General features: G+C 42.1%; 1 protein-coding gene across 2 annotated transcripts in view; it reads left to right on the forward strand.

Moving 5' to 3' along the window:
- Positions 1-14,881, forward strand: part of LOC134100678 (endoplasmic reticulum metallopeptidase 1) — a 66,874-nt gene that overhangs the window by 25,185 nt on the left and 26,808 nt on the right. For both annotated transcript variants that reach the window (XM_062554048.1, XM_062554049.1), the window contains exons 5-6: positions 11,298-11,444; positions 11,575-11,667. In XM_062554048.1, the coding sequence (XP_062410032.1) occupies positions 11,298-11,444; positions 11,575-11,667 (240 nt within the window). The remainder of the gene's footprint in view (positions 1-11,297; positions 11,445-11,574; positions 11,668-14,881) is intronic.

The raw sequence follows: 14,881 nt of genomic DNA on the forward strand, positions 1-14,881 counted from the left end.
ACTCTTTTCACCCTCTATCTTTCTTATATATTTTTCCTTTTTCTTTTTTTTTTGTTTTCATAGTCCATGTTGCCTGTTGTTCTCAGGCTGTATTGAAATCGCCGAGGTACTGTGGAGGTTGTCGGTGCCTAGAAGGGTATCTTGCCAACGTTGGGACTGTGTCTGCGGCAGCCTTTTCATCCCCTTTGTGTGCTGCTGGTGTGTCAAACAGGCCAGGCTCGAGCTTTTTGAAAAAGGATGAGTTTCTTGTCACCCGGTGTCCATTCCGCTCAGCTGTGACCATAGAGCCCTTGACAGCGGTCACACTGTATGGCTTGGGATTGTAAGCTGTTGTAAGTTTATTTCGCCTGGGTTGAGAGCACAACACCATGTCACCAGGTCGGAGAGAGTAAGGTGCAGCGTGTCGGCGAGTGTCCGAGTACACCTTCATTTTGGCTTTGGCTTTGCGGTCTCTCCTGCGAGGATCCTGGTCTGGTCCATTGGGTGTGCTCACCGAAGGCATCTTCGTGTGTATCCTGCGTTTGAGCAGCAACTCAGCGGGTGAGGTGGTTGTTGTGCTGTGTGGCGTTGAACGGTACCCGCGCAAGAATGTGTAGAGATGTTGCTTCCAGGGGATGTCTTCCATATGGGCAACACGGAGGCACTTTCCAAGTGTTCTCATGAACCTCTCTGCAGTGGCATTTGCCTGGGGCCAAAGTGGTGTGATCTTTCGATGGTGAAACCCCATGTAGGCCGCAAACTTGCTGAACTGCTCACCATTGAAGGGGGGACCATTGTCTGTCTTCACCGTTCTGGGGATACCAAACATTGAGAAGATCTTGTCCATGACAGGGATAACAGAATTCGCAGAGGTGGAGTGCATGACTTCCACCACGGGGTAACGGGAGTACTCATCTACAATGACTAGCAAGTGTTCACCTGTCGGCAGTGGGCCGTAGAAGTCTGCACTGACGTCTTGCCAAACTGTGTCGGGGAGGTCTGACATCTGCAGGGGTTCGTTGTGTGTTTCTGGTGTGGTGGCTTGACATGCCAGACAGTTTCTTACCATCGCCTCAGCTCGTTGGTCAATGTTTGGAAACCACACTTTCTCTCTCAGGAGGGCCTTTGTTTTTGTGATTCCCTGATGTGCCTCATGTGCGAGCTGGAGTACCCTGTGTTCGAGTGAGGAGGGAATGACGATCCTGGAGCCCTTTAGTATGATGTCATTTTCATGTGACACTGTGAGCTCGCTTTTCACATGTTCATATTGTCTTAGAACGGTGTCCTTTGTGACTGTGTGCCATGTGTTGTTGCGTATGAGAGCACTGACCTTTTGTAGTGTCGCGTCTTTGAGTGTCTCACTCTTGATTTCATCTAGAGTCATTGCCTTTGGTGTGCTGTTCTGCATGATGAAATTCACATATTCTTCAGCTACTTTTGTTGCACGGGTGTTTTTGGTAGGTGCCTCTGCTTGGATTGGGTGACGGGACATGTAGTCTGCTGGGTTGTCAGAGCCTTTTCTGTATTCTACCTTGAGGTTGTATGGCTGCAGTCGAAGTCCCCATCGCTCAATGCGGGCAGGCGGCTTGGACCTCGGGTTGTTCCAGATGAGTTCGAGCGGCTTATGGTCCGTCACCATTGTGAACTCTTTGCCGTAGATGTAGAGGTGAAAGTGTTTGCAGCTCCACACAATTGCGAGCGCTTCACGCTCTGTTTGAGAGTAGCGCCTCTCGACATCACTGAGCGCTCGGCTTGCATATGCGATGATGTGTTTCTTTCCTTTGTCCTTTTGCAGCAGTATCGCCCCTAGTCCTACCGGACTGGCGTCGACGATGAGTTCTGTTTCCCTGCTCGGGTCGAAATATGCCATTGTGGTCTCGCTGGTGAGGCTCTCTCTTAGCGTGCTCAGCGCTGCGTCCTGTTCTGCACCCCACTGCCAGGGAACGGTCTTCCTTGTGAGCTTTCTCAAGGGCTCGGTGACTGTGGCAAAGTTGGGGATGAAGCGTGAGCAGTAGCTCGCCATACCCAAGAGACTTCTCACCTCTGCTGCATCCTTGGGCTTGTCGGCTTGTCGAATGCTGTCAACCTTTTTTGGATCTGCTGAGACGCCACCATCGGAAAATATGAACCCGAAGAACTCTAGTCGAGTCTTGTTGAACTCACACTTCTTTCGGTTCAGTGTGAGACCGCGTTCTTTAAGTCGCTGGAACACAGCAGTCAGGCTCTTGTCGTGATCAGCTTGTGTCGCCCCATAGACAATGATGTCATCGCTGAGATTCTTCACCCCGGCGATGCCCTGAAGTGTCTGATGGATGGCGTTCTGGAACACCTCTGCAGCTGAGGAGATGCCAAAGTTGAGGCGCTTATACCTCCTTAGGCCCAGGTGCGTTGTGAAAGTGGTTATGTACCTGCTGCTGTGATGTAATTCCAGCTGGTGATATCCTGACGTGAGATCCAGTTTTGAGAACACAGTCGCTCCATTTAGTTCATGAATGACATCGTCCATAGTAGGAGTCAGGTGACGCTCTCTTTGGATGGCTGTGTTTGCCTGGCGCATGTCGACACATATGCGCACCTTCCCTGGATCTTTGGGCTTTGGTGGCGTTACGATGGGCGAGACCCTGGGTGTTGGGCCAGTCACTTTCTCGATGATGTCTTCGGCTTCGAGTTTCTTCAGCTCAGCTTCAACTTTCTCACGTACATGAAAAGGAACTCTGCGGTGTGGCTGGCACGTTGGCTGGATGTCTGGATTGATATGTAAGGTCACTCGAACGTCCTTTAGCTTACCAATGCCCTCAAACAGCTCAGGGTGGCTGTTCACAAGCTCATCTGCCACTGTGAGGCCCATTGGGGGAGGGCTGACAGAGTGTACAATTTTGATCAGCCCCAGTTCATCAGCTGTCTGGTAGCTGAGTAGGGAGCAGCCATCACCTTTGATCACGTAAAACGTTCCATCTGTTCTGTTCTTGTTCCGCGCTTCCACGCTGCCTGTGAACTTCCCTAGGATGGGCAGCGCATCTTTCGATCCATAGGCTAGTATTCTGAGATCTGTGTGCAAGAGGCGAGGCTGGAGACTCAGATTATTATACGTCCTCTCACTGATGATGTTTACTGCAGCACCGGAGTCGATAAGAGCTGGTACTGTGTCTCCATTCAGGTTGATATTTGTCAGTGGCTGCTTAGTGTTGCTATTGCTTTTAACAGTGTATGCATAGGATTCATCACTGCTTGAAGATGACTCACGCTGAGCAGGTTCACTTTGTGTTTCTACCTGGTTGACTTTTTTTCTATAGCCTTTCTTGTATGCCTGTGTCCCAGTCTGCTGCTCTGTGTGTTGTGGTTTCGATCTACACTGTCTTGCAAAGTGGTTTTGCTTCCCACAAGCTTTACATTGTTTTCCTCTTGCAGGACATTCATTGTCGTGTGGCCACTCACCCCCACAATTTCTGCACTGTGCACGTTTTTGATATGCCTTCTCCTGGGGACGTCTATGCACCTGATTCACTACAGTAGTGAGATTGGAACCTTCTTCAATGCCCTTTGACTGTAATTCAGATAGTTCAAGAGTCCTGCCGTATTCAAGGAGTTCTTTTAATGTCTTGTTTGCCTCCCTCAAACCGTATTTGCGCACCCTGGAAGACGTGCAGCTCTGGATGATCTGTGACTTTATTTCATTGTCCACATCAACAAACTCGCAGTATTTCGCTAGCATGTGAAGTCTGGTATTATATGCATCTAGATTCTCACCAGGCTGTTGTGCAGCTTTCCTGAAGACGTAAATCTCATACTGGACATTCTTTTTGGGCGAGAAGTATTCGTTCAGTTTCGTTTTCACGTCCGCATACTTATCACCCTCTTCAGCTACTGTGTCGTATATGTCGTGCACTCTTTCGCCGGCTAGATGCAGCAGCATGGCTTTCAATCTTGCGTCCCCGGTTATGTTCACAGCTGTGGTGTAGTTCTCGAATCTCTGGAGCCACTTATTCCACCGCGGTCCGATAGAGCTGGGTTCATTCTCCGTATCAAACTGTGGTATGGCTGGGCCGTGTGCTAGCAACATGTTAATTGTCTAGCTCACTTACTTTTTAACTAGCTGAATAGTTCTTTCGCTCCGAACTTTCTTCCGCACGCAATTTTCTGTTTCCTGGGGAAACGTCGGTGTAACTTACTCGTTCTTAGATCCTCGTCGCCAGTGTGACATTTATGAGTAGCATTTACTTGCATATAAATGATCAGACGGAGCTTCGCAATATAGTGCTTTATTTGCCGGGGAAACTATCTGAACCCGCGCCCTTAACCTCACATCCGGTTGGCGCATATACAAACGTAATGATGTAAGCAGCACGTACAAACTTATAGACATGTAGACATACAGATTCAGTCTACTGGCGTGATCTGAATACTACAATCAGTAAACAACAAACTCTGCATCACGGGGCAGTCTACGTTGTCACAGATGACTTCAGCCACTCAAATTTAAAGACTGTACTGCCTAAGTTCCATCAAAATGCCCTACAAGAGAAAAAAAGATTTTAGGCCAAGTCTACATGAATATAGCTGATGCGTACAAAGCCACTCCCCTCCCCCATCTTGGATACCGAATTTTCCGAACTATAAGTTGCTCCGGAGTATAAAGCTACGTTTCGACCGAGTAGTACGGTACAGTTTGGTTCAGTACATTAGGTTTTGGTACGGAACGTTTTGGTACAGTTCGGTCCGCTTTGTGTACCCACTGCAAAAGGCACTACTGTATGACAGGCGGGATAGCAATTGTTCCGTCAGCTGATTTTTCGTGCTAATGATGTCGTCACGTGACATCATTAGCACGAAAATCAAATCCGTGGCCTGACAGTCAGCTGAGACAAGAAGACAGCTGATAGGCATAGTGACACGATAAAAACGATGGAGGAATTTGTGGAGGAATTTGTCGTGTACTTCCTTCTTGGAGTGTGGCTGTTTATTACAGCAAGAAGGCAAGTGTTGTTTAAGACAAGGCTGCAGGCTGCTAAGACCAACACAGCAGAAAAACAGAGAAAGGTTTGGGAGACGCTACAAAGTTGGCACGACATGGACAATCTCGCAGCAGCAAGGCGAACACGACGGCGCAGGAGGGTGAGTTTTCGTATATTATGTGGTGTCTTCTCTTTTTATATGTCAGCGACTGTATCATGACGTTATAACTTTGAGATTGTAAGGTCGTTTTAAGAATTTAGTCTACTGTTCAAATATTACCGTCATAGGCTACAACATGTCAATAATGTAGCCTAGCCTTGTAGTATAGCCAGGGGTTTTCAATTGCCATGGTAGCGACGCATTGAGTGTTGTATCGGGAAGCTCTAACTGTTAAAAATGATGCCCCCCGACCTTGTTTTGAATAAGTCATAAAAATAGTTCATTATAGCCTACGTTAAGCCACGTCCCCTTCAAACACAGTTATTCACTAAAGTCTGAAGTCTACATGATAGAATAATTTTTAATTATACTGCATATCATAATTAAATGTTCTGGACGATATAGAATATCAACAATCTGAGGCAGAGACTGAAGTAATATGCCTAGGCCTTTGGCTAGTGTCCCAAAATCATCATAACTAATGTAGCCGATGCTTGCTATTTCTGTTTTCCAGACAATTCATTTGCTACAAAAACAGCGTCAGAGACCAACTGTTTGGGCTTTCAGTCGGGCCAATGAGTGGTGGGATGTGATTGTTCGTGCATTTACACACACACAGTGGGTGCACAACTTTACGATGTCTGAAGATTCGTTTTTATACATCTGTTCAAAGCTGCGTCCAATGATGGAGAAGATGGACACAAACTTCAGACTGTGTGTTCCGCTCAAGAAAAGGGTTGCTATTGCGCTGTGGAAACTGGCAACCAACAGTGAATACAGAAGCATAGGGCATCTCTTTGGGGTCAGTAAGACAACAGTATGTCGTTGTGTACAGGAATTTTGTAAGGCTGTCTGTACACTGCTGGCTCCAGAGCAGATTTCTTTTCCGGACCAAGAAAAACTTAAAGACATGGCTGCCTACTTCGAGAACATGTGGGGGCTTCCACAGTGTGTTGGAGCCATTGATGGTTCCCACATACCCATCATAGCTCCACGAGACTACCACTGTGACTATTTAAATAGAAAAGGGTGGCATTCGATAATTCTGCAGGGAGTCGTGGATGGAAAGGGACTCTTCTGGAATGTGTATACAGGAATGGCTGGGAGTTTGCATGATGCCCGGGTTTTAAGACTGTCCACATTATGGGAGTTAGTTGAACGCGGAAGTCTTTACCCAGCTTACACCAGGGATGTTGGTGGGGTGAACATGGGATATTATGTGTTAGGAGACTCTGCCTATCCTTTACAGTCTTGGCTCCTGAAACCATTCATTGACAATGGACGACTGACAGCAGAACAGAACACCAATAACAAGAAGATGTGCAGGGCACGGGTCGTAGTCGAAAATGCTTTCGGGAGACTGAAAGGTAGGTGGCGCTGCCTTATGAAAAGGAATGATGGCGACATTGAACTGGTGAAGTCCATGGTGTTGACTTGTTGTGCCCTGCACAATCTTTGTGAAAGACATGGAGAAGACTACCAGCAGGAATGGAATGCTCCTGTTGCAGCAGTTGTTGCAGAACAGCCTGCATTAGCCCTGGGACAGGGTGCAGTGGAAGAAGGCAGGGATGTGCGTGAGGGTTTAATGAGACATTTGAACAGTTAAATCTTTTTTATCTTTATATTTATATATTTTATTTATTTATTTTATCTTTATTTAAGTGTGTGTGATTATTTACATAAACACCATTTATTTTATCAGTAAGTGATTGTCTTGTTTTTACTTAATGTTACTGTATGTATACAAATAGATGTAAATAGATATAAGTAGATACTATTGTAGGTTTTTTTTCTTGACACTGTTATGGATACCAATAAATTCCTTTTACTCTGATCTTACCGTGCATCAGCATATTTGACGGAAATGTATTATCCCTCTAATGTCAGATAGGACAGCAGTTTTTGTATTACTTTTTCCAATATAAATTAGTGTAGTTTGATGGGTTTTCAAGTTAAATATCTATTATCCATCAAAGCTATCTGAAATACACTTTAATACTTACACTTTAACTAGTAAGCATCTTTGTAGTAGTGTAACTGCAAAATTTCACTTGTCTGTAACGGTCACATTGCAGCTAACATTCACTACATACATATGGAACAAACCTGAGCATAAATTTATGGAAAAAATAATATGGAAAAATATACATTTTGTAATTGAAAGATATTTTAATTACAAAACGACAGAACATACTACTGGGTGGAAGGTGGCACATGGCGGCTACCCAACACCTGTACCAGCTGACTCAGAGTACCGAGGAAGCCCTGATTGAAGACTGCAGTGTCCCTTTGTTGCTGATGAGCGAGCTCATCCTGCTGCCTCCTTGCCTCACGAGCATCCTCAAGGAGCATCTGAAGCTGGCGTTCACGACGCTCCTCCATTCTCTCCAGTAGCCGCTCATCTGCTCTCTGCATTTCCTGCAGTACTGCAGCAAGATCCTGTTGCCCCCTTTTCCTTTTGCCTAGAATTCACAACAGACAGGAATATTGTATGAGCCATTTTTTTTGTAACATAAAACAAGTAGGCCTATGGTCAAACAGATAAGCTGTGAATGAGATTACAGGAATTAAATGTTTTGATTATACTGTGTTAATATAGGCTACAAAAGACAAAATAACAATAGTAATAGTAAAACAGCTTTTTAATTGGCTTTTTTTCGCTTACCAATGGGTACACGCTGGGCCTCAGTGCTCGTCGCTTCCACCGGTGGTGCTGGTGCTGGTGTGGAGGACCTCGCAGGTGAAGTTGGGGGTGAAACTGCGGTCTCAAGGGGGTTAGCGCTGGCCTGTCCTTCGCCATTCTGGTCGGAGAGGTTAGGATCCTCTACTGAAAAGTTACATAAAGCACGTATTAATCAAATTACAACGCCGCCGAAATAAATAAACAGGCAGTCGCACGAAGTAGCTAGTTGAGCTTGCTGCGTCTACAGGGTAGCTCATTTCCATACCAAACGGGGCGACTGACTTGGAAAAACATACAGTAAGCTCCTACCCATAAAGCTTATATAAATTAGATTTGAACCAATTAAACGTTAAATCGCCTGAGCTGTTGTAAACAGTAATGCTGCGTGTAGCAGAAAACACAAACACGGATGTGCTGCCCTTTGCTAAAATGAAATATGAGAAACAAACTACATTAGCAGATATGCCTACCAAAGAAATAGTAGCCTGCTATGTGACAACAGGCTGCTTGTCTGCTTGCAAGCTATCTGACTGATTATTTAGGCTAAACGTAGCAAACCAGCCTGGATTTATGAAGATTTGAATTAATGTCATACAGTCAACTCCAAAAGTATTTAAAGTTTAATATAAAATCATCTTTTGGAAATTGATCTTAATGCTTTAAATGAAGAAATGAGGAAATATTCAGCCTTTAATGACCTCAATTTTCTTTGTGAATGAATAATGTATTGTAAATAAATAAATGTTTTCCTTAAAATATAGGGGGTCATAAGTATTGGAACGCCCATGTTAAATTCCCATAGAGGATTTTTATTTTTATTTTTAAAGGCCAGTTATTTCATGGATCCTGGACACTATGCACCCTGATAAAATCCCCTTGGCCTTTGGAATTAAAATATCCCCACATCAACACTATGCCTTCACCATACTAAGACTTTGGCATGCTTAATGTCAGTTATTAGCTGTTAGCTGTTGAGCTCAATGCAATTCAAACCAGCTAATTAGCTAACAGCTAATAACTGACATTAAGCATGCCAAACTCTTAGTATGGTGAAGGTATAGTGTTGATGTGGGGATATTTTAATTCCAAAGGCCAAGGGGATTTTATCAGGGTGCATAGTGTCCAGGATCCATGAAATAACTGGCCTTTAAAAATAAAAATAAAAATCCTCTATGGGAATTTAACATGGGCGTTCCAATACTTATGACCCCCTATATTTTAAGGTGCTTCTTTCTGCTCAACCTTCAAAACAAAGCCCAAGTCTAAAGGCCCGTACACACCGAGTCCGATTTTTCAGACGAAATATTCACACGAAATTACGCAGGCTATAAAACACATGCATCCTAATTAGAATGAACACACCGAGGACGAAGTCTCAAAACCTCCGAGAGGTGGAGACCATCTTAGGACCCTTCTCCAAAAAGAAACTTGGTAACGCTTTAGAATAACATGTGCTTATTAGCTATTAACAGTGCATTATAAACAGTTAACAATTAGTTACTAACAGTTAGTTAACTGTTGTTATCCTTTAATAACATTAACTAACTGTTAACATACAGCTTGTAAGTGTTAATAAGCAGCATTTAAAGATGCTTACAAGCATATTTGTTAACAGTTAACGTGCAGCTTGTAAGTTTTAACAAGCAGTTTGTTAATGGTGAAAAAAGACATGTCTTACCTACTTGTAGTAAATTCTGCAGCCCCCCAATCTAAAGCGAGAACTATGTAACTAACAGTTAACAAGCCACTTCTTACCTGCTTGTAGTAAATTCTGCTGCCCCCCAATCTAAAGCGTGAACTATGTAACTAACAGTTAACAAGCCTAACGTTCTATCTTTAAATCGGTTAAGCTGTGAGAAATGCACCTTCAAAATTGCTGCCAATGGTGGGATGCGAACCCGGGCCGCCTGCATCGTACTGTATGCTGTATCCCACTGAGCTAAGTTCACATAATCATAGCAGGTGAAATTGTTTTACTTGTTTCTAATTCCCGCCCATGCATGTTTTTTTATCATACCAATTACTCTTTTTACAAATATGTTTCTGATGGTGTTTCAGTTCAGTGAATGCATAAAAACATTTTTTCCGCAGTCTACGTGTAAAGCAAAGATCACAGAGCGCTACGCTCCGCTCTAGAATCTTTGGCGTAAATATTTGGTTACCTAGCAACCGAGACTTAAACGAAGTTTAAGCTAGTTAGCTTAAAACAATAATGGGTCGTATTAGCATTAGGTCAAATAGAGGCGAGGCAGGATGTCTGTCCCTATTTATAGTTTCCGACTCCTCCACTTTTTCTTAAATGATAGCTCTTAGGGTGTGTTTTTATATTATTATTATATTTATATTTGTAAAAAGATTAATTGGTATGATAAAAAAACATGGGCGGGAATTAGAAACAAATAAAACAATTTCACCTGCTAACATTGCGTGAACTTAGCTCAGTGGGATACAGCATACAGTGTGGCGCAGGCGGCCAGGGTTCGCATCCCACCATTTGCAGCAATTTTGAAGGTGCATTTCTCAGAACGGTAGACTTGCTAACTGTTACATACTGTAGTTCACGATTTAGATTTGGGGGCTGCAGAATTTACTACAAGCAGGTAAGAAGTGGCTTGTTAACTGTTAGTTACATAGTTATCGCTTTAGATTGGGGGGCTGCCGAATTTACTACAAGTAGGTAAGAAATGTCTTTTTTCACCATTAACAAACTGCTTGTTAACACTTACAAGCTACACGTTAACTGTTAACAAATATGCTTGTAAGCACCTTTAAATGCTGCTTATTAACACTTACAAGCTGTATGTTAACAGTTAGTTAATGTTATTAATGGATAACAACAGTTAACTAACTGTTAGTAACTAATTGTTAACTGCTTATTATGCACTGTTAATAGCTGATAAGCACACAGGAGTGTGACTTTTCCCCTTTTCTTTGATGTATGGACATTTATCTGTGCTACTATTTGTACTATTAGTATTATTATTTGGCTATTATTATTTAAACCTCTTGTCCTATTTTTCTTTCTTTTTTAATGAATTGTTTCTGTTAGAGCTTTTTGTCAACTTATAATTTCGAATGACTAGCTATACTGTAGGTCACATGGTGTGTGACATAATGGGAAGGCTCCACCCACTGGAGCACCTATGGGTGTCCATTTTAAACACAGTTCCACTTCCTTTGTCTATGCCCTGATGAAGGCCAATATGGCCGCAACGCGTAGGCCCATGTGCTTTTAAAACTACTTGCCATGAACCATTAAAGGCTTTTTTTATATTTAAAAAAATCTCGGAGTGACTCTGCTAACCCTTTTTTTTGCTTTTGGAATCATACCCCCTGGATTCCAGTACATCCTGCTGATTTTTATGCTAATGTAAATCGTTTTGAACAAAAGCATTTGTTAAATACAATCAACATAACTTTGATCATCTGGTATTTGCAAATGTAGCAAAGGCTTTCATAGACCCAGGGCTTTATACAACTCTAATAGCAGGATTAACCTGACCCATGACTTTGAATTTCACAGGGCCAGAGAATCCCTGGCTAGTGCAAGCCTATGTCCATGCTGCCAAGCATCCTTTTGCCTCTGTGGTAGGGCAGGAGGTGTTTCAGAGTGGTGTGATCCCCTCTGACACAGACTTCCGTATCTACAGGGACTTTGGCAATATTCCAGGTATGAGTATCATTCAGTACTAAAGCGGACATTTCTTCAGGTTTTAAAGGTTTTGTGCTTTCTTCCCACGTAACATTTTGTCCATCGCACAGTTCTGCTTAATTTTTTTTATGTCCTTTACTGTCCTCAGGCATAGATCTGGCTTTCATTGAGAATGGCTACATTTACCACACCAAATATGACACAGCAGACCGAATCCTGACTGACTCGGTTCAGAGAGCAGGTGAGAGTGTGTGTATTGTATCTGTTTTTTGGAATATGCTGTTTACAGCTGGGGAAATATGATCTTGATCTCAATGATCTTGCATAGATACTTAACCCTTTGCAGACAGCACAAAACATTCAGTTTTTTCTTAGACTTGATGCCCTTGAGACACAAAAAGGCTTACTGTGTGGCCATGCTACATGGCAGAGATAAAATATACTCACCGTGGTAATCAGGAGAACTAGCCCTTTAAAATGCTATACAGTGTAACACACACTGTTTTTAAAGAATACCTTAAAGCAACACCAAAGAGTTTTTCGTACCTTAAATGAATGTTTCCAAAATCATTTCAGCAGTTCATCAACTCGTAACAGGGTGAACGGCACTTCTGCATTCACTTCGCGGCCCTCTATTGGCTATAACCGCACTATGTAACTTTACCAGATCGGGTAACGTACCTGTAGTTCGATTAAATGAGACATAAGAAACTACAAATTTGACTTGCTTCGATGTCGCAATACATCATACTTTCATAAAATCATGCAACATACTCTGCCTTGTCTGCGGGCATCATTATTTGCTGGATAAACAAATAGTGTGCAAACAGAGGAAAAGTGCTTTAGTGTTGCTTTAAAAATTCAACCTAAAAAACACAAAAATATCAATTTGTCAAGATGAAGCTTTACTTTGCACCTAATGTCTATTGTATATAGTGTATGAAAGATAGACAATTGTGTTGACTGCAAGTCGCAGTAACAAGTAGAAGTTTTAAAGAGTAGAATGTTTTCCCCGATTTGACGTCTGACCAAAAAAAATACAGATGTAATGGTCATGTAACAAAAATAAGATGTTTTACCATCAAACCAAAATGCATAGCTAAATATGGGATGTGTTACTATACTCTGAAGAGGCCAAATCAAATGTGGGTAGGAAAGAGAAAAGCTGAAGTATAGACTAGCTGATGATTACTGCTTCTTCGTGTGCTTCATTCTACCATGAAAACAAGGATAAAGACACACTGACATGTGTTAAGTTTATGAAAGTCATCTGAAATGATAAGAGCAAAAAAGCAACTAAAACCGGGACACTTTGTACATAATCAAATTTAACGTGAACATGTGACAGGTCAGCCTTTTTTTTGTAGGCGCCCTTAAACCCAAACGTTGGGGGTTGGGGGCATGTCATCCCCAAGGACATTTATTTAAATATTGCTGTATAAGTGTACAAATTATTAGGGCCTGTACTATTTCTAAAACGCACAGGCATGTCATTCCTCACCTCACCAAAACTCAGCCATAGGTTATTATCCACCTTATTCCTTAACCTGGAAATATGTATCGTTCTGATACTGTTTTCAACTACCGTTCATTCTGTTTACATGCGTTCTCAGTGCGCTAACAAGAATATGCTTCAACTTGGATTTCTTTCAAAATGTTGACAATTCTGCCCTCTGCATGGATATACTACATCATATATATCCGATATAAAATGGAAAAGTTGACTTTTATATGCGTTATGATATGTTAAGCACTGACAACCGTCAAGTTAAAATAGATACAACGCAGCTTTGCCGGAAATAGATAACCGTTTTCTGAGTGCTGAGGCGTTATGGCGACACCCATTGTTGGCTCCGGAATATCCGAATATCGTGAATGAGGAAAAAAAACGGGAATTGCTCCTTTCGTTCCATAAATGGACTACAACTAGAAGTCACGTGACTTGGTTAGCGTTGACAATTAGCACTTACTCCCAGCTCTTCATGTGAGTAGGAGCACAACACAAGTTACCCTAACATAAAGGTAATCACCACATTACAGTGAAGCAAATTGTCATTTTGATCAGTTAGAGATGAAGTGCCCAAATCGGTGAAGTCACATGTATTTCGTTATCACCATGTTACAAAAAAATCTTTAAGCAATTCAACACTGGTCCTAAAAATAAAGAATCTGTAAGTAAGTAAATATGGAAGGCATTTAGCTGAGTTACCAATGTGGACTGAGAAATATTTCTCCAAGCAACACTATATAGTTATTTTACCTTTACCTCAAAGTCATTTTGATGCTACATTGTCTTAGAATATGGGGAATAGAACCTCTGATATTGTCAATGTGCGCCTGGAATGGCTGGCAGCCTTCTGCACTATATACAGTAACATTGTTGCAAGACCTTTTTTGTTGGTTTAATACGAATTGGCTACTCCCGTTCCGGTGCCCAGTACAATGGAAATCGACAAAAATGGGAATTTTGATAGTTAGGACCACTGTAAGGTAGGTGCAATGTTAATCTGCACTGTTGAATGAATCATTGTGAGAACGTTATGTATTGAGCATAAGCATTAAAGCCACCCCTAACAGTTTTTTGACCTTAGGATAACTTTCAAAATAACTTTGATGGCACATAACCTCATAACATGACGAACGGCACTTCCACTATTGATTGCCCTCTGTAGGCGATTAGCGTCATTTTCATTCTATGTAATCTTTAAATAGTATATACCACCACAAATCAGGGCTGTACACTGCGAGCAGGTCGTCGCAAAAGCGAGTAAAAATATATTAATGCGAGTAGAAACAATTGAATGGGAGCACACATGCGAGTACATAGTGAGATCTCGCGTGACGTTTCTGTGCTTCAGATAGGGTTGCTGTCTTGAACTAATTCTAACTGTATACAAACTATTCCAACGTTTACAGACTGATTGGTGCTTTGTTTTATGTGTAGACACCTAGAGCAAGTTGCTGACGAGGTTTGGCGCTGTTTTGAGCAATGTTAGTGGCTTAAAAATGCGAATTTGAAAGCGTATGGCTGTAGGCCCTATGCTAACCCACTGTTTGCTATTTTGGGCTGGAGCTTTTGCCCGTGCTAGCTCGGTACTGCGTGATCAACGAAAAATGCTTCTTCCGTGGCTTAGTTGATGTATTTTCATTCAGAAAAACAGTTTTTTCAATTTCCGCCAAACTTACGCTTTAATGAAAACATGATGTATCCTTGAACTATGCGTGACTCTTTTCCTAAAACCGAGTGAAACCTAATTATGTTCACGTATACTTCTTAAAGTGACAGGCACTCAATTAGACCTACACACCACCCCTGTAATATCATTAAAGACAAGTGTAATCAATATGAAGTATTCAAATTACTGAATATTTTAAGCTATAAGTAATCATGCAGATCCTAAAATGCTATAAATTGTTAACAAAATGTATACAAATTCTGAATTCAAAATAGAAAC

The sequence above is a fragment of the Sardina pilchardus genome, chromosome 14, assembly GCF_963854185.1.
Source record: "Sardina pilchardus chromosome 14, fSarPil1.1, whole genome shotgun sequence".
NCBI lineage: Eukaryota > Metazoa > Chordata > Actinopteri > Clupeiformes > Clupeidae > Sardina > Sardina pilchardus.